Source organism: Accipiter gentilis, chromosome 26 (genome assembly GCF_929443795.1).
Source record: "Accipiter gentilis chromosome 26, bAccGen1.1, whole genome shotgun sequence".
Taxonomy (NCBI): Eukaryota; Metazoa; Chordata; class Aves; order Accipitriformes; family Accipitridae; genus Astur; species Astur gentilis.
The window spans coordinates 18,727,851-18,748,675 of NC_064905.1; the positions used below are offsets into that span (position 1 = coordinate 18,727,851).

At 40.2% G+C, this 20,825-nt stretch overlaps 1 protein-coding gene across 1 annotated transcript in view; it reads left to right on the forward strand.

Moving 5' to 3' along the window:
- The first annotated feature begins 14,631 nt into the window (after nt 1–14,631).
- TRPC7 (transient receptor potential cation channel subfamily C member 7) overlaps nt 14,632–20,825 on the forward strand; it is an 81,302-nt gene continuing 75,108 nt past the window's right edge. Inside the window, exon 1 of the mRNA XM_049829943.1 lies at nt 14,632–14,916. Within this exon, the coding sequence (XP_049685900.1) occupies nt 14,915–14,916 (2 nt within the window). The 5' untranslated portion in view covers nt 14,632–14,914. The remainder of the gene's footprint in view (nt 14,917–20,825) is intronic.

Below are 20,825 nucleotides of genomic sequence, written 5' to 3' on the forward strand. Positions count from 1 at the left end.
TATGCAAACAAATAAAACTAATCATAGAAAGATGGTTACTTAATGCTATAGTTTGAGTCTCGGCTACAGACTGTCTTAATACTGTGAAGCCTCTCCTAAAGACTGGGATGAGTCCCAGTTGCCTCATCCAAATTACAGCACTGATGAAATCAGCCTTTTTACAGTGAGGTTGCTGACATGGTTGACATTGTTTTCCGAATGATGGTCCAGCCCAGGTCTGTGAGGATGACTTCAAGAGCAAGACAGACAGGTCCGTTTTGTTTACTCCAGAAAGCATCAGCTCCTGTTTGTACACTGGCCGTGTTAGGGTGTGCTAAACCAAAAGCTGTGTTATACTGTCAAGTTAATCTGTGCTACCCACATAATGCTCAGTTGTTTTGTGTTTATGAGAAGATACAAAAAAAATTAATCTGGCTTCATTTGAAACTTTGCTGATTTTCGGGGACTTTTTCACAAAACTTGTACGGGTTCCAAACAAGGCATAGGCAAGCTTTTGTAAAGATCAGGAAAATCTGGCCTGTCTGTTTGTTTAAATGATCATTGGAAAGACGATTTCCATTTAATAATCTTCATTCCAGTCACCACCATGAAACCATAAGAATAGATAAAACATGAGCTACCATGTGTTATTCATTAAGCAATGCAAACCCACAGTCTATTGCTAACTGTAATAGTTAGTTCAAAATCCACAGTAATTAGATTTGGGTAATTTTTTCAGGAAATACTTTTGTGCAGCAGAGATCTACCCAGGCAGCTGCTTTGCAAAACACTGACTTGTCACTGGTTGGGATAAAAGGAGAATTAGAATAACAAGGTTTCCTGCTCATACAGTTAGTTGGGTCTCACTTTTCTCGAACTGAGACAGCAATTTTTTCTGGCTCAGCTTGAAAGAGGAACTTAAAAGTGATGGGTCATTGACTGTTGGCTTTAACAAGAAGTACTGAAAGCAGTTTGAGGTTTAAAGTTCAGTATCAGGACAGAGAAAGATTTAGGGTGAGATTATGATTACTATATTTCAGGGAAAGGCTTCTAAACTGATCTAAAGGTTTGGAACAAAAGCCAAGGCAAAAAGGAGCTGTCAGGCTTGATTTGGGTCAAGAAGACAATAGGATGGATAGACTGTGAATTATCTTGTGCTTTTTTTTGAGAGAAATTTGGAAATGATCCAAACCCCCTAAATAATGGGTTCTGGAGTTATGGAAGATGAGAGACATGTCTACATCTGGTGAATAAATTTGTTGCTAGTATTAGTCAATTGTTAACTGTCCAAATTCAGGAACATTTTGCTGGATGGATTCATGCAGGACAATCACCTTGTGGCAAGTGTTCAGGCTGAGCATCATCTATCTGAGGTTTAGATAATTTATAAAGAGTAGCTTGAGTCTCTAAAAGTGGGATTTGTCCTTTCAGACTCAGGTGTCTAATTATACCTGAAATAATTGTCTACATTAATTTCTTGTCAGGAGGACAATAGGTATGCTGAGAGCAGATTTGAGTCATCTAAGCAAAGCATCTCTCACCCCAGGAGTGTTTGTTTCTTTCCTTTGACAGCAGAGAGAGTATGGCCAGTTAAGATTGTGATTACACCCTCTGCTCTGTAAAACCTGAAAGTTAGGTAAGATGAATCCCACCCTTAGAAGGTGTAGAAAGGAGGTAGAGACTTGCTCCAGCAACAAGCTTCTCATGCAGAAAGAAACAATGGAAAGGCAAAGCTCCAGCTGAGTTGTGAGGGATCAATGGAAACTCCTTTCACTAGGGGGAAAAGACAGAAGGAAGGATGACCTGCTGTGGGTGAATGATTGCTGGGTAATTCCGGGAGGATCTCAGTTAATGAAGTTGCAGCTTAATTAAACCTCATCATTCATAGCGTGTCTTGCTTGCTTGTCTTGAACAGTAAATAGAGGAGGGAGGCGAACAGTACAAACTCTAACAGGTAAGTGGCTTATTCCCATTAATGAGCATGAACTGTGCAGTAATGCAGTCAGCACTGGGGTCAGGCTGGGGAGGAAAGGGGGTTTCTTACCATGGCTGTTCTCCCCAGTGTATAGGAACGGGCTGGTCAGGAGACCATTTGTTTGTAAGTACAAAGGAAAGAGCCCAAACCAGCTTAAAATGTGATCTGAAGGTTTAGTGAAAAGAATACACAGCATAAGGATGCTCCCAGGCTAGCATACTGAGGCAGGTTTGGGTACAGCACAGTGAGTATAGAGTACGTGTGATGCTATAAATTTCACACTTTGGACTCATTGCTTTAATTTGGGGAGAAATTAAAACCTGGGGTCTAATGAGAAGGCTCATATATAGTCAAAACAAAGCAGGTTAGAGGAGCATAAACCAAACTGGCTAAAAGCAATGACTGACATTTTTAAAATTGCCATTTCAAAAGTTTGTGCCGGAAAACCAATGCATACATTGTCAGACTGTCATCTGTCTGACCTATGTCTGAGTAAAAGGAATCTTCTTCCATTTTTTTTCCTGTTCTTACCACATATGCATCAGTCTGCTAACCTACTTGTGTAGTTCTGGCACTGTTTGAAGAATAAACAGTTATCTGATCTCTGAGTCCAAGCTGAATGGGATACGAAAAGAAAAGAAGTAGGGACACAGAGAACCTGCTTTTCACCACTGTTTCAATGATCACATTTTTTTCCCCAAAGAAATGTCTAGTTAAAAAAGAAGAAAATGTTCTCCTACTTATGTCCTTTAACTGGTACCATCCATTTCTGAAGAGCAGGGAAGGCTATACGTAGCAGAGACATTAAATAATATAATGTAATATAGTAGTGTGTAATAGTTTATATTGCCTTATACTCAGCATGCAATACACTTTAGTAATGGTGTTTGAAATTTTTTTTTACTGTGATAGTCAATCCTCTTTTGCTAAAAATATTTGCGTATTTTTTACCTATCAACAATGGAAACAAAGTTACTCAAAGCTCAGTCACTTCACACAGGATTCTTAACTGTCACAGCTGATTATTCCATAGATTAAAATCAGAGTATATGCATGAAGTATCTATCATATCAGTTAAGTTCACGTAAGATATGACATGAAATCCAGGATGTGAAAGGCCAGAGATATTTCCAAATTCTTCAGCATCGCTTGAAAGGCATTTAAGGTTTTTACCATTTTCTTGTGATAATGTAGCATGAATGGTCTGTCTCTATTGTTCATAAATCTGATTTTCTTGCATCCTTCCTTGCAAAATAGGAGCATGCCAAGTATAACTTTAAGTGAATTACAGCTGTACCTGCTGTGGTGGACTGAAAGACCTATTTTCCCTGACTCTCAGGTGACAGTATTAACATTTTGGTTTTATCATGAAAAAAGCATGCAGTTTCAAGGATGCTCAAATGCTGCTGCTTTTAAAATAAAGTGCATTTCAAATGCTCTGAGGGGGTCATTCAAAAAGCTCATTTTCCAGAATAGTAACCAGGAAGAAATATGTGCTCTAGGCACATGAAGAAAACAAAGTACATCAGGGGTAGTTTAATGCAATGGAATAGAAACTTGTTTGAAGTCAATTGGCATACACGCTGATTTACTGCAAAGCATGCCCTGGCCTAGCAATATTACTTGGATTACATTGGTCCCCTGTTGAACTGATGTTGAAGGTATTTGCACAGTTTTTAACCTCTTAATCCCCAGGTTGCTGAATAGATGTTAAGAGGCTGTTTTGTCTTTGATTTGCTTGGGTACCAAGGAAGAACCCTAGTGATAATGCCAATGTGTAGCTGATCATGACTTTTTAGAATTGTAAAATTTTACACCTAATATTTCTGAGTAGACTTATGCAACATAGTTTCTTAACTGTTATGTTATGGTAGATTTAAATAACTCCCTGTGCTGAATATGATGCCTCCCATCTCTGACAGCATACTGTGGCATAGTGGGATATGCGCTTCAAGTTCACTCTGCGCAATGCCTTTGCTGAATCCATGGTGAAACCGTGAATGATGAGAGAGAAATAGAGATCATAATATCAATACTGCAGGAATTGCATTGCTGGGTGCAGTCCTGGTTTGCAACAGATAGGGGAAAGATGCTCTGATTAAGGTTGCAACTTCTTAATCCAAATATTGAAACTCATTGTGAGCTTAAGACTCCTATCTCTGAGCTCACTTCATTTAGCAGGGACTGCATTGAGAGTGATAAGAGAGATCTTCTATAATTTAAGTATTGGTGTGCAGTACAAAAGATGAGGTAAAGGAAGAAGAGCTCTATTCCTTTCTTGAGTTTCCCTTATCCAAGACTGAGGAAGCAAAGGCAGTAGCCAAACTAGAAATAGGTGTTTAAGTAAGGCAAGTAATTGACTGCTAGCCTTCAAAACGAGATCTGATTTGAATTTATTATCTGTACTATTTCACTTACAGCATATAATAGAATTTAATGTTGGAAGCCAGGTATCATGTATCTAATACTGATAACTATTTAAATTGGTCTCCAGATTAATGTTTATGTAATACCTTCATTGTGTGGGTGTTTTTCAGACAGATATGAGGTTATCTTACTGGACAAATAAACTTGTCCTTGGAGGAAAAATAGACTTTGCTGAATTAGGAAATACACCCAGAAAGATATCTATCAATGTAAAATGTCTCTCGGGCTGATTTTTTTTTATCACTGAAAGTAAGGACTTCATTAGGCACATCTGAAGCTCACAGTCTAGCTGTCATGACATGGATATTGTTTATTAAAGTATTTCAGAAGGCCTCTCAATTGTCTATTTTCTGCAAACAATTTCTGACCATTGACAAAAGATACCCGAACATTTACCCTTTAGAGGATAACCATTGCATGAAATAAATCCTCAGCCTTTGAGTCATCCCAAATACATTTCAACATATCTGATTCTTTCCTCACACTGCCACATTCTACTTAAGTATTTCAGATGTTTTGAAATTGTTTTTCAACAAAAGAGTGAGACCCTCAGCCCCTCTCTCACCACCGTCTTGATACACCCATGAATGAAGGTTTTCAGAAGGAAACACTCTTTGCTCTCTCCATAATAACACAGATTAATCTGAATTTTCTTAAGGTTTGGAAAAGATTTTATTCACTAAGTTTGTCCTGGGATTTGTTTCAGGTTCTGCCCTCAATAGCACATATAGCCTATTCATTCTTTTTTAGCACTGATGTGTGGGCAAGCTGGTAGTTTGGAGGACAAAGTGAGCTGCCCTCTTTGTAGTGAGGATACTTGGAGGATTTGGAGCCCTCGCCCAAATTTCCCTTTTGCATTTACCAGAAGCAGGAAATTTCCGAGCTTTGCTGGATTCAACCACAGGCATGTTCCACTTTGGCATATATGTTTACTACTATTATGTTCGTTTTATGCAAGTATCAAGTTAGGGGACACTGAGGGCTGGGGATTTTTGAGATTCCAGTACACCAGCCACAATTCATAGCAAAACAATGATGACGTTAATTTTGCTAAAAGGCGCTAAGTCACACACACAAAAAAGATTTTTTTGTTTTTGTTTTTGAGCTACAAAAGCTGAGAAGGGTGCCAGTGAGAAACTCTGTTATAACTTCCAGGGGAAGGTGATGAAGTTACTGCAGGCTGGTGATGCTATTCTTGTCTACTGTTCTCACAGCATTCACATGTGAACTTGACAAAGCCAATGTGGAAGGGCATTGGCAGAGTCTCACCAGAAGGGCTGTGTTGTTTCATGTTTTCTTTCTTCATCTTTTCTTCTGTGCTGGAAATACAGACTAAGACAAGGGATCCACAAATCTAAGCTGCATGCTAAACATGACACAATGTTATATGGAATAGCCCTTCTTTTGTGGATTTTAGTTTAAGGAAAGAAAAATTATTAGAGATGAAAGCATGTGGGATGGAAGATCAAAGACAGAAGGAACGAATTAAATAAATGCAGTGCCTGGAGCCTGTTGACTTCATTCAACATACTGCGGACAAGGAATTTACTACTGGTTTTGTGAATTGAGCTGACACCTTTGCTGATTTTCTCTTTTGTTCAATCAATGAGTAGATATGTTATGTCAAACACTTCAGAAAATGCATGGGATTTCTCAGGGTTAAATTTGGTCCACTTAATAACTCTTTCTGTCATCAGCTTTCAGTGGTGGATTTGCCTACCCAAGATCTGGATCCTTTTACTTCCTCCTGTTGACTCTAAAGACTGCTGAGGGGGACTTTAGTCTCCTGTATGAAATTGTTAGTTACTTCAGGACTTGTTTCCTTCAGATAGAGAGATTGATGTGTGTATGAGCTGAGACTTCATCACTGTCACAGTCTCAAAGCCAAAAAAGACTATTGTATGGCTTTGCTCTCAAATACTGCTGATCACACTGCTATTTCCAAGAGTAACTGCTTTTGACTGGTTACTGACAGTCCTGGAAAAGTTTCTAACAACTTTCTTGTTTCTGAACTTTCTTAAACGGCTATTTCTGATTTTTTTTTTTTAATTATTTTTTTTTTAGATTAAAAGTTTTTTAAGTACTGCTGGAAAGTTCACCTTCAGCTAGCTTGCTTTAGCTGATAACTGCGAGAGTACTGGCATCACATCAGCATCCATAAGCGGATGTGCTTTAGACAAGCTAGGTGTAGTGATAACACTGTTTACAATAATGCTCCAGAGAGGAAGAAAGGCCAAAACCAAGTCCGATTCAGAACAATATTTTCAGATGTTGTCTTTCAGGCCCAGGACACATAGCAGGATGCTTTAGGACAGACAGGCTGCAAACTATAAAAGTTCACTGCATTGGTGCTGACGTGTACCAACTTAGCTGTCACCAATCCAGTCTGAACCTTCTGTGTTTGCAAGTACTGAAGTGAAAATTTAATGGAAGTCCTGATTTCAAGGGTGAAGCTTCTTCATTTTGTAGCTTGAGGTATTAGCTAAGGCTCTTCTGAATTAGGGTAAGATTGAATGAAGCAGGTTATCATCTGTCCCTACATTGTGTATGGTTTCCAGTGCACAAACATTTAGGTGGAAAATCTTCTTTTAGACAAGTGCAGTTAATCTTGGTTCTGTTTCTTGGCTTCTTCAAGTGTTTGAAGAAATGGAAAAGCTATCCCAAGGTGTTATCTAATTTCTCATGTGAAAGAAAGAAATTGTGAAGTATAGCTGTCTCTGGGCTCTCAGGACCTTGTTGCCACACAAGAGGCTCCTCAGGACTCCACTGGCCATAAGAAGGACTTGTGTCCTCTTGCTCTTTGGCCTTGGGGATGGTCCCTGGGGGAGATCAGAGCTACTCTTATTACCCTGCAGCACTAAGCCACTCTTAATTACCCCTGATGAAAAGTGGGTGAGGAGAAAAACAGCTTTGATATCATGCCTGTTTAACCTCTGATTGTTTTGGATACCTGCAGCATAAGCATGCCACAACGGAGGGTTTGGACTGTCATTGGTAGAGTTTGTGTTCATCCCCTGAGAGGCATCAAAAAGACTGTGTTTTGAAAGGGCTAGGAACAGTGCATATTTCCAGGGTTTGAAAAGTCAAAGAACATTTTTGTGCTCAAAATTTGAACCAGAACTGAAAATGTAGTGTTGACATAACATTTTCCATGGAGTGATCATTTCTTTAAAACATGTTTAAACATTTGTTTTCAAAATGTATTCTAGCATTGATATTTTGCATTTTTCCACTTTAAAATTATGTCATATTTGCAGATTACACTCTAGAATTAGATAGTGAAAGTAGGTATAAAGTATATTACTATCATAGAAACAAAAATGCCTCTTTTGACCTATAATTAATGGCATGTAAAAAATCAGTTGTGATTTTGTAATTCTGTAGTTTTGTTTTGTGAGAAAACAATTTCTGAAAAGAGAATTTCCTATTACGTTCTGCTTCTTACACAGAATATCTAGGGTTTTTAATGTCTTTTTCCCCCTCTCAAATATTCAGGATATAGAGTTTTTTTTACTCCAAACAACAAAAACCATATTATTCTTTTTCAGGGCTCTTATTTCAGCTGTTCATTATGTGCATTGATCCTCATGAAAGTGAAGTAGCAGTAAGTCTTATGTTGATTTTTCTGTATGTACAATATTCTAGGGAAGAGTCTTATCAATAATCTTGTCCATGGGAATACTTGTAAGGAAATAAAAATATGAGAAAATCACACAGTTATTGTGAATTCTTTCTGTAGTAATCACAGTCATATGCAATTTTGTTCCTTGTGACGTTCTTTTTACATAGGTAGTTATTTCATTTTACAGAGTAAAGGAAGATTTGGCATTAACAGACGTAAAAGTTCTCGACTGTGCAATTAGAATAAAATCCTTTTTCCATGAAATTATGCCGATTTACAATACTGTGAACAGAGGAACAAAAAAAAGGAACAGAATGATTAAAAACTGAAAATGTCTGAGAGGGAAATAAACTAATGAAACACATAATTAACTGTACCTGGACACAAAATAAATCTTCAATTTTTATATTACAGACAGATATTATCCTATTGCTCCTGAGTTTCTATATCTTCCTTCCTCAGGAAAAAATTTTGCTTCACTAAATCCTTCCAGATTTGTTCTCTTATATGATACTTCTGGAGGGAGTAATATTTAATTGAGATATAAGTAATTCAGGACACATCAGCAGAAATGTTAAGATTGGACATCGTTGTGAGATTAAGACATATGCTCTGACTTTTAAATGGAATTAGAGTGGGATCCAGAAGGAGAAGGTATCATGGGGAAAAATGGCCATGGGTTTTGTAACCAAACATATTTGGGAAGCATGCAGGAAGTGTTGCATAAAATCTGATTAGAAAAGGCAGCAGAGGAAAAGGATTCAGAAGGGAAATGGGAAGAGTTCAAGGCTAAATATATGCCCAAGTGTAAGAGTGGCCATCTGGCAACTCATCCCTAACCTGTACCCTCAGGAGAAAGGAAGTAATGGTTTAGATGCAGAAAAGATGAGCAAAAATAATCAAACACTTAAAAAAATAGAAGTAGGATAAAGAAAATTTGAAAGGCTCTAGAAAGCTTTGGTAAAGTTTGGGAAGAAGAAATGAGGCTGGAGGAGAACAGAAAGGCTATTGTAAAGGGGAAGGGTGGATAGATAAAAGTGTTTGTAAGCATGTAGCCTTCCAGATTTCTGTTCAAAAATCTTTAACAAAGCTGCAGGGCCATCTCTCCAGCTGCTGTTGTATGAAAAGAAAGTGAAAGAAAAGATGTTGTACAGTGTTTCCAGACCCCAATGTGATCCTGAACTGCAGAATCACCAGGAATTCAGAATGTAAGGAAATGGTGCCAGTACAGAGGAAAGTTCTGTTCTTCATATTTGTGGTAGTCACAGGTGTGTATCTGTGTGGCTTTGAACGTGAGCTCAAAGTGATGTAGGGAATGAGTACGGGTTTGAGCAGCTGCTTAAAGTTAAGGATCCGTTCAGTTGCTTTGTTGAATGAGAGTCTAAGCAAGCATGGAGAAATTGAAACTTTTTTTTTTTTTTGTAAAGTAATGCCTGAGGTTCAGCATTCTACTGTTTGGTGGGAAACAACAGCAAAACCTCAAATATGTGCACATGCACTTCTCTAAGCAGCAAATACTATACAGTCAGTAGTGTCTCACACAGAGAATAAAGGACAGTCACTGCTGTTAAATGAGCATCAAAAAATGAAGGCACAATGCTCTCTGTAGCCATATCTACCAAGATACGTATAGAAATACCACTGTCTATGACATGACCTTGACAAAACCTACTTATAACTTTTAGAAGGAAATGAGTCTGTAATATAAGGAAGGGCACAGGTTATGTTAATTAAAAGAAAGGAACAGAATTTCTATCTTTCCAGTTTAAATTTCCTTAGCTTTTAAAACTTGTAAATAAATATTTTTTCCATATTTATAGCTTTACTCTATAAATGGGAATGAAGTTCTGTAAGAAATTAAACACATTTATTTGTATTCCAGAGTTTCTTCTGATTCAAATGTTAACTGTCCGATTTATTAAGAGAAGACTTCTTTCTTGACATGTAAGGATCATTTACTTTTAATGGAAAAAAAATTGCACCAGATCTGATTATCATATAGATTGTTCTTGAAATAAAATGGGTTAAAAGAAATAGGCACTTGTCAAACCAATCCTATTGCTGGTAGTATCTTAAATTAACTCATTACTTTTGTTCCCCTGCTGCTTCTCTTACCTGAGGGATATAACTTACTTATGATCAAATTCATCTTTGTGGGGGTAGATTGCTGCAAGTCTTAGTACAGTTATCCTGAAGTAGTTAGGTCAGTAAAAGAAGTAGTTAAAAAAGAAAAAAATGTCACTGAAGTGAATAAAACCATCTTAAAGATAATGGTTCACAGCTAGACAGAGTGTGAGTAATCAAAATGTATTCTGCTTATTATGTTTTCTAATATGAGGACACTGGCATTTATTTCACTTTTCTCATATGGAAGGGTATCAGATGAGATTGTACAGCCAACGGGCTTACTATTCATAGATACCCTTGTAAGCTGCCAGTCATCACAACCAATAGCTCTGGAGAATGGAAAATTCATGAGATGGTAAAAGTAATATAAAGATGTAAAGCAGTATTTTGCCTTTTGTCCCTGGGACAAAGCTGGTTCAGGTGGGTACCATTCCAGCAATAATTAGAAATACATGCTATACGTGTTGTAATTATCTTCTTATAATTTTAAAGATTATGCAAGATAAGCCTATGTGCTAATATTTAGTTATAAGTAGTAGGGTGTTGGTACAGCTAGTTCTACGTGGGCTCGGTAGGAAATATGCTTTTGATTGCCCACGTCTTTCACAAGTTATAAGTGCTGGCCGGTTTCAGCCCTTCCTCCTTCCCCACCTTTCTTGCTCTGGCTTCTTCAAAAGCATAGCAGAACTCTGCTTCTTTTCTCCTGATCCTTAGGTTGTCATTTCAAGTCTGGGGAATAGATGCAGGGAGCAGTGCAAAAAGGGAAAAAAAGATGGAACCCTACCAAGCTTGCTTGTACTGTTAATGCTTTTTTGCTCTATTGTTTGTATTTTAGCTGAGATGGTTAGTTTGAAAAGTTGGTGTTTAACACATGCATGTGTTTGAAGGAAGGATCAAGTCAAGGTTATCACTGACTGAATGAAACAGTAGTCTCTGGACAAAACGGTTTTGTAATGAAAAAATATTTATCAATAGATGCCAAAATTCTTCTGACAAAGCATTGCTGAACTTCCACTTGTGTTCTGGTTTGTTCTAGTTGTGACAGCAGTAAAGGGGTTGAACAGTGGGAATGATTAAGAGACAGCAGAGAGGAGTCTGGTGAGCAACTGGAGAATTAACTACTCTGAAAATGAATCAGAAGCTTAATACCATGATTTCTGAGTCTTTTTATTCCATTTCATTGAAGATCCCCCCCCCCCCCCAAAAAAAAAATCTTTCTTTGGTCTTTTTGGGTGACATATGGATAACTGAAACATCAGGCCTGAGCAAACAAAAGTAGAACTTTACATTCATTTTAAGGCCTTCTCATGCAATTCTCTTTCTGCAATATGTCTGGGAATACAATGACATTTGAGGGTAAAGAATATTGAGCTCAATAAGAACTCAAAAGCTTTCAGAACTACAAATGTTTAGGGGAATTTAAAGTCTCCATATTTCATTCATTCAGTGTCATAACTGTATGATTCCATGACTTCTAAAATTGCTTAATTGTTTCCACATTTTTGTTCCTGCAGAGAAAGGTGTGCTTGCTTGGTATTGGCAGGATGAAACATTTAATATGTTTTGTTTTGTTTTAAAGATACAGGTGACATGAAGCAAATAACAACTTGATTCTTTCATACAAGAGTTGTTCTTGCCCCCAGTGAGGTAAGGACATTTTTGGTTCAGTGTAAAACAATGCAAATAGTTGAAGATATGCTGGAAAAAACCCCAAGTTTTTTGTAATTCTTTACTCAATAGGACTTTAGTCAGCTGGGGGTTGTATAATATTAGAAATAGATATCTCAGCACACTCTTTTCATGTGAAACTCTTGCAATAGCAAAATGTAAAGCTAATCGAGATGAAAAGCAACTTGTAGAAGTTCAGAACCTTGTGATAAATGCCTTTTAAGAGAGCCAGGTGTAAGATTCCTTGATTCTGTAGCTGTGGGTTTCCAGTAATTCTGAGATGTGCTGTACCAGAAACGTAGAACAGTAGTTTAAATACTTTTAATGTGCATTGATAATAACAGACTATAGACTTCCTCCATCCCCTTTTTCCCTCCCACTTTTTTTGCTTCACATGTGTTAATCAGACATAATTAATTGCAATTGGGAGTGCTGTCAGTATTTTATCAGTTGCAGATTTATGGAGTGGGTAAGCTGTTGATTATTAAGATTATTAAGAAGGTCCTCCTGACAACTCTGAGTGCTAGACATTGCTGGGGCTTGACTGTGTTGGGTTTTTTTTAGGAAAAAAGATGTGCATGAAAATATAAGTGGTGAATATTTTCCAGTGGAGTTAGAACTAAGAAGGATCAGGACACATAATTGCAGCTGTACAGGCACATGGAGCAGTAACACAGTACATTGATTCCATACCTAAATTTTTTGGGGGATATATATGGGAGAAAGATTACCCATGTTTAGTCAAATCAATTGCATATTCAACCCTAAAATGAATATTTTTCAGGTAACCTGGCAATACTGTCTATGAATAAAACAAATGAAAAAATGCTGGACTTGTCTAATCTCCACTTCCCATCTACCTAATTAAAAATAAAAAAGGTGAATAAATGACCTTTTGCAAGTATTCCCAAGCCTTAGAAAGGAAATGTAAATAAATACTTTTAATGTAAGAGCCTGTAAACATATTTGATTCTTAATTAGTTTGTTATGGTGACAGACAAGTATTGAACAGCAGAAAATAAAACCCTGCAGGGGGAAGAGCCAGACAAATAACAAGATACTTGGAGGGCTATTTTTTTGCTTAGGGAAAAAGTTGTCCAAAAGCAAAAGAGAGGGGTTGCTCTTACCCCCAAACTGTGTTAACTACCTAAAGCAGAGATTTGTGTCTGTGCAGCAATATATCATTTCCAGTTTGTTTCAACAGCATAAGTGAGTATATAGCTGTGGAGTCTCTTTGTTTTTCTTTTTTTCTTCTTTTTTTCTTTTCTTTTCAAAGGATGTCTTTCCCCACAGAATGCTGTTCTCTCCTGAGCCTGGTAGCATCCACATCCTTCTCATATGTTTATTCATCTGGGCCCTCCTGACTTTCTCAGCGAACTCCAAGAAGCCATGAATGGGGGCAAGAACAAAGCAGTCAGTGCATTTTAGAGGGCAGGAGGTATCAGCACAGGAAGACAGTGTCAAAACAGAGTACAATGAAACGTGCAGGTATGGATGCCTCCCACAATAGAGGTTAATATACTCTCCCCCTTATTCAAGCCATAAAAGCTCCTAGTAGGAAAAGGCTCACCCTCCTCACAATCATGAGTACAGCTCAGGCTGGTGAAGGTAACTTAGCTGCCTGGGGATGTGGGATGAAAGCCCTGCACCAGCTGTCTTTAAGGGTTTCTGAAAGACACAGTCTGGGATGCTCTTATAGTTCTGCTACAGAAGCCACACCAAGCTCTCAGTGGTCCCTGCTGAAATGGTCAGTGTCTGTGCCCATCATTTCCCTCAGGTGTTCCCATCAAATAACATCTTCAGCCGAGTTGATTACACAGATTCGAGACTGAAAGTTGGTGAAAAATCTCTTAATCAGTGCCCTCACTTCACCCAGTGCAGTGAGGGGGTGGGAGAAGGAGAATCTGGGGGCAAATCAACAGCCTGCCATCCTCTCGCGTGTGCTGCTCAGAGAGCCCTGCACTGCCTCCCACCGTCACCTCTCCAAGCAGAGAGTTTCCTCCAGGCTTAAACTCCCGGAGATACGCCAGGTGAGGCGGGCTGGCGTTATTTGGTAATTGCAATGGGGTGCGTGATGAGGTGGGGATCCCCGCGTCCGGGTAAGGAGGAGCGGGTGGGCAGGGGAGTTGCACGGATGGGGAAGGACAGGAAAGGTCATGGGCTTGGAGAGCCCTGTGTGGCTGGAGCTATGTGGGAGGCGGTGGGAGCATCCTGGGGGGGGTCCTGGGAAGAACATCAGCCATTACCGCTCGGGATAGAGCGCAGCAGGGTGCACCGGCGCTCCCGGGTGCAGTTTGAAGTTGTTCGGGCGGCTCTCCTCTGCCAAGCAAGACTGGAGATTGATTGCATTGACCGATTATTTTGCGTGCTGGTTTAATTCCCCCCCCCCCCCGCCTTTCACATCCCGCCACTCACACATATACACCCCTCATCGGCCACCCCCTTAGGGAAGGCAGAAACCGATCTCAGCCTGGGCACGGCGGACGGGGAGAAGCGGCACTAACCACTCCCAGCGGAGGGGCGGCACAGCCGGATGAGGCAGGCGTGCGGCGTGTGAGGGGGAGAGACCCCGACGGAGCCCCCCGCCCCGCTGGGCAGCCTGCAGGCAGCCCTGCCCTCTCCAGGAAGGCTCTCTCGCCACGCCTGCTCTGGGGCAGCCCTTGGGAGGGCGCAGGGGCACTCGCCCAGCTCCGGTCGAGAAGGGGGCGCGCCGAAAAAAACCCAAAAAACCGAAACCCAACCTCAAATCCACACCTAGAGGAAGACAACGGCGTGGGAAGAGGGGGAGGGAAGACGGGGAGGACAACGCGACCCACATGCCGACCGGGCAGCAGGTTTTTCCTCCGAGAAGCGAATCCCCGGCTCTGCCGGGCGGCTCTGCCCCAGCTACGCCGAGGGGATAAGGATGAGGAGCCGCCTCGACCGCGCCGGCGGCGGCTGCAGCACCGCGGACAGCGCCCGCCCCGTCCGGCCGCGCTGAGCGGGCGTTTCAGCACCGGCGACAGAGACAGCTTCAGCACCGCGGACAGCGGCAGCGCCATGGCGGGCCGCGCCCGCGCAGCGCCGCGCAGCGCCCCGCGCCTCTAGAGCGAAGCGGACCCGGCCCCGACGCGCACATGTAAGCTGCTGCCCCTGCGGGGAGCGGCGGGGGCTCTGCCTCTCTTCCAGAGCCGGCTGTCCTTTCAGCTCCTCTGAGAAGTGCCCTGGCTCTAACGCCAGTGCCTCGTTACGCAGCGGGAAGTTTTGTTGGGGTTAGAGGTGTCTCGGTGCGACTCGGTTTCCGACAAGCCCGAGTAAGGGGCTAGCGTGAGTGAGGTGGGTGGCTGCGTGTGAAACTGGTTTGGCTTTCTACCCTTGGAATTGGTGCAAACGTGCTTGGCCTCAGCGTACCTCCAAGGGCTTGTTGCTTGTTACTGGCCACATGGTTTGGAGCCACGCTGTTGTCTTCTCTTGTAGCTGGGTGAATTTTTTAAGGGCTTGTTTTTCCTGGAAACAGTGTGGCCAAGGCGAAATGAGGAAAAATGAAAGGTTTAAATATGGGATGCTGTATCGTGCCTGTTGGCAGCTTATTGGGTCTAACGGTTGTCAGGAGTCCTTCTCTCCACGTTTTATTCTTGTCTTGAAATAACTATGAAGTAAGCAATGAAAAGGGTGCAGCAATAGGGGAAAAAACCGAAATAGAGCCAGAACGGAGATTACCAGTTCTTTTCAGAGCTTTTTCTTTCCAATAGAACTGTTTGTTGAAAATCAGCTTTACACTGCCCCCTGCTTGCACAATTAGAAATATCTTTTGTCGCTCTCGTCAGTAGTAAAAATTTATGAATGAACAGGTATTCTTCTGTTGTGTTCTCGGTATGATCTGAGCCTGAGTTTTGAAGTGCTTCAACAGTGAGGGTGAATTATTCCTGGTTCCCAAAGCCAGATTATTTAAAAAAAAAAAAAAAAAAAAACAAGTAGAATTCATTCTTGTCATGGCAGTTCATTTGGTGGCCAAACACTTAATGAATGGACAATGGAAAAGAATGTAAAAATAGCCTTGATTTTTGGTATAGCTATCTCACGTGTTCTATGATACCTTTGTAATAATCAGTTATCTTCACAACCGTATATTAAGGGGAAGCAAGGAAGGAAGGAAGGAAAAGACCCCCAGTACGTATATTGTAACACAAGAAGAAATTGAACACAAGAACCAAGATGATTATTTTACAGTCTCTCCTGCTGTAAAAGTCTTGTATTGGTGTATGATATTGCTTTGGAATGGGAAAGAAAATGCTGATGCTTAGTTTATAAGAAGGGGGAGGGTGAGACAACTGAGCAGCAGTGGATGGGTTTTTCAGAAAGATAGCTGGTAGAAAGCCAAATTCCATTTCCTTTTTTCAAACCATAAGGCAGAGCTGCCTTCTTTCTAATAGAGATCAGGGAGAACATGAAAATTTAGATGCTGGTAAAGATTTGGTGGTCTGTCCTCAATGTTTCTCGGTTATTGGCCTCCAACCTTATGCTTCATGACAAGAAGATGATGGGAGTGTTAGTATGTATTATTCATCAGCACCCTTTAATGACATGAGAGGCCTGGGTTGTCTTCCTGAATGTATCTCGTGGTGCCATTTCTTAAAGTGATTTGAAAAGGTGTGGTTTTGCTGACTGCACCTGTACTTCCACAAGGACAGAGGCCTCTCTTCAAAGTTTGACCTTGAATTATCATTTTCTTTTATGAGCAGTAGGAATGGTGGGGAGAGGATATTACTTCCGGCAACTGCTTTGTAGGACTACTCTGCAAGTGAACGAATATCTGAATAGAGCTAAAAAATTCTGTTAATTGTCCCTAGATATGTACACAACTTTTCATGTAGGAGAATGCAACTTTTCATGTAGGAGAATGACCATGTTGCTAATAGTGTTGAATTAGTGCTTTGGACATCCCAAGATTAAATAAAATGACATGTAAGCATTTCAAAGCGTAGAAAACTTGGGAATAAGCTGCTGTTAATCAAAAGCAACCACCCCAAACGATACTGAGTCTGTATACATAGTAAGTCAGCAATATGTGAAAAAAGATACTTAAAACTTTTATCTTAAAGGATAACATCTTGACTTAAGATAAGATTTAGAAGGCTGTTTAAGATATTGGAGAAAAAGAGGATATCAGAGAGCTCTGGTAGTATATGCCTGTGCAGCATTTGGAATGCCAGAGTAGCCTATTGCATATAGGATAATAAATGTGTGCAGCTGTGTTCAGTCTGTGCTCCTGACTTGAAGTCTGGTGTCTGCTTCAAAATATGTTACAATTTTTTTAACTAAAGGATGCAACACCTTACTGTTTCTGTTGTGAATAATTTGACTTACTCTTTTAAATGGATTCATTTCTATATCAATTTGTGTCTGCTTGTATAACTTAATTTTCTTAATTTTTGTTCATGTTTATAGCATGTCTTGGATGATCAGGTTTTCTGTGTGGAAGCAAGGGTTAATGGAGGAAAATGGTCCATTTGATGTATAAGAGCTGTGTCAATTCCAAAGAGGCCTCAGGGAGTCTGCAGTCTTTATGTGCCCTGATTCTTTTTAGAAATATTGATGTAAGTAGAAAGAAAAATAATAAGTAAAGCATCAATCTGACAGTTTCTGAAGCTCTGCAGGAACTGAGGGTAATGCTTTCAAAATGGCTTTCAGAAACTTGCCTTTTCAACAAGACAGAGTCAATGTCTCATCAATGCCTACACTGATGGTTGCTTTACCCAACATGGGGCATAGTAATGGTTACATACCCTAAGTTTCTTCTGTAGTTTCTGGACAAAGGGGGGCAATGAAAGGGCACGGGGAGACTCCTGCCAAACTCTCTCCACTGAGTGAAAGCAAACCTAACGTGTAGTCAGAGACCATAAGTTCCTAAAGCTGCCTTTGTAAATGCCCTGCTCAATTTTTAGGCTTTAGGACAAGTAAAGGTTGACATCACCTGAGAATTCCAGAATTGCCACAGTACCTAATACCCATTGATTTCGATACCTATTCAGACTTCAGATGTTTTAAAAACTGAAGCAGATACTATTCAGCCTGTCCTACATACTTTTAAGGTTCTAGTTCAAAGCCATGTGTAAAAGCTCCAATTTCAGTTTAGGCCTTTGAACATTTTCTCCAAGCCTTAGCTCTGTCCATCCATTGGTTCTTCTGTGGGACCAGAGAGGCAGCAGAAGGTCCTGTGTGGCATAGTCTGGAGCACTTTGGAAAGGAAGATCAAGGAGAAAGGACATTTGCTGGGGTAACCTCAATCTGAAGCAGCCCAGCTTCCTTCCTATGTCTACCTTTCCTACACGTCTGGCATTCAGACCAGTTAAGAGACTGTGGTTGTGTCATGGTTTAACCCCAGCCAACAACTAAACACCATGCAGCCACTCACTCACTTAACTCCCTACCCAGTGGAATAGGGGAGAGAATTGGGAAAAAAGAGGTAGAACTCATGGGTTGAGATAAGAACAGTTTAATAGAAAAGAGAGGAGGAAAGTAATAATGATAATAATAACAATAACAAAATTACAATAATAATAATAAAAAAAGAATGGGACTATACAAAACAAGTGATGCACAATGCAATTGCTCACCACTCACTGACCGGTGCCCAGTTAGTTCTTGAGCAGCAATCCCCCCTGGGCCAACTCCCCCTAGTTTATATACTGGGCATGATGTCACATGGTACGGAATACCCCTTTGGCCAGTTTGGGTCAGCTGCCCTGGCTGTGTCCCCTCCCAACTTCTTGTGCCCCTCCAGCTTTCTTTCTGGCTGGGCATGAAAAGCTGAAAAATCCTTGACTTTTTATGAACACTGCTGAGCAACAACTGAAACCATCAGTGTGTTATCAACATTCTTCTCATACTGAACCCAAAACATAGCACTATACCAGCTACTAGAAAGAAAATTAACTCTCCCAGCTGAAACCAGGACAGGTTGCAAAAAAGGAGAGTTTCAGCTTCAACAGTGTTTTCAGTGACACCACATGAAGAACAAATCTCATGTTACGCCATGTTCCCTTTTCAGATGTTGAGTGTCTCGGCACCTAGTACCATCAGTGCAAGTTGCAAGGACCTACTCTTAGCCACTTTAATTAGAAACTGAGATGCTCCCAGAGGAAGATTTGTTAAAAGCCTATCCACCTTTCAGAAATTGCTATTCTTCTCAACTCACCACAGGAGTCCAAACATCTTATGGCTCCCTCAGCTGCATAAAGCTGGATGTGCTTTGCTGCAAGCACTACTTAGGCCCTGAAATTTTTGTTTTTCTTTTCCCAGACCATTTTCTCTCCAACAACACTGCATACATTGGCATTCTTTCCTAGAAAAACACAATATTTAATTGCAGTGCCTGATGAGTTTGATCACTAGCTGTCTCAATAAAACATGCAAATACAGGGTAATTTCAATGCAAAGCACCTTTAAACAAAAATGGTAAGATAAATGTAATCAAGTTACAATTACTTCTTTTTAAGAGGGCACATTACACACACTCAGTAAATATGATTAGTTCTAAACCTGCCGGCACATAACTGAAAAGCAGAACAGAAAAATTTGCCGAGTACAGTCATGACATTACAGTAGGGTTCAGTTTCCAAGATCTTCAGCTACTGCATATATTACTCTTTGCACTACCACTTCTCTATCACGATTCTGTGCTTAGGTCAAACATAATTATAACTTTCTTCTCAGAACAGGAGTTGATAGCTGAGCATTTCTCATGAAATTATTCAAAGTTAAAAGTATAATTTTTTATTCATCTCTTGTTCTCTATAAAGATGATAAAGTGCGATAGCTGAGATATTGATCTTCTCTGCTCATGAGCAAGACTAGGGGTCATAATTCATCTGAGGTGAAGCCCTCTGAATTATGGTGCTCTTGCCCTTACCTGCAGGCAGCAGAGATCAACTCTGTGCTGTAGGGACATCCCTACAGCAACTTTATTGCAAGATAAATGTTGTATAGTAATTATCTTTTTGGAGGGCAGGTATGCTTTTCTGTTTCCTCTTTTTTCTGATGCAATTTCTGTTGTTGGAAACAGTGTATGAAACCAGTGTTCTCTCTGAATTGAAGAAAGTGAAATGAAGGTCTTTTTTTTTTTTTTTTGGCATGTTATTACATATACAACAAACTGGTGCAAATTAGCTCCAGGCCAAATTCTAACCTCTTTTCTTAGACAAAAATCTTAGAACTGAGCCAATGGTAATATTTTAGGTAGTTTTATTGTTACTTTGGGTGTGATTGTAAGGTTATCTGTCCCACCTATCTGGTTCCTCCTTTAGAGGTAATAACATACCAGGAGAGAAAAGTTTTTCTAAGAAAAAAAGAACAACGTATCAAGAATTATACTTGGACATCAGGCAAAATATCTAATAGATTCCTCACTGCTGGAAATGATCCGTATTTCTGAGTTGCTTCCAGTACTGACCATTAAATATAACAACAAATATAAGGTTGCCAAATATCTTGGCATACATGGGTTTTGAACATCAGAAAAGCTCAGTGGAATTCCTCCTGCTTGAAGCAGCTCTTGCAATTAACTGTCCTAAAATATTTAGGCGTGTGCAGCCCTGCCACACTCATTGGTCATCACTGAGTAGCTACAGGAGCTGGATTCGTTTCCACTTGATCCCAGCAACATTTGCTTAAGCCATCACCAGCTCATCCTTTTGAGTTGCTTAATGTTTTAAGAGGTTTAATTTCGCATACAGGAAATCCCAGGACTGCAAATGTGTGAAGTGCTTTCTCGTACTCTAAGTCCCCATTTAACAAAGTCACAGTTCAGAAGTGTTTATTTGTATGTATAGTCCTTACTTGAACTCAGTAAGACTTCAGTGCAGATTTAAAACTTAAAGGCTGTCCTGAATAGCTAAAGGATATGAGCTCCAGTTTAGATAAGCACTTCTGCATATGGTTAAATACTTCATTTTAAGCACGTTAGTTCTCTTGGCCTCACTGGGACTGCTTCTGAGATGAAAGCTAATTGCTGGGGACATTGTGTGTGTGTGTGTATGTGTGTGTGCG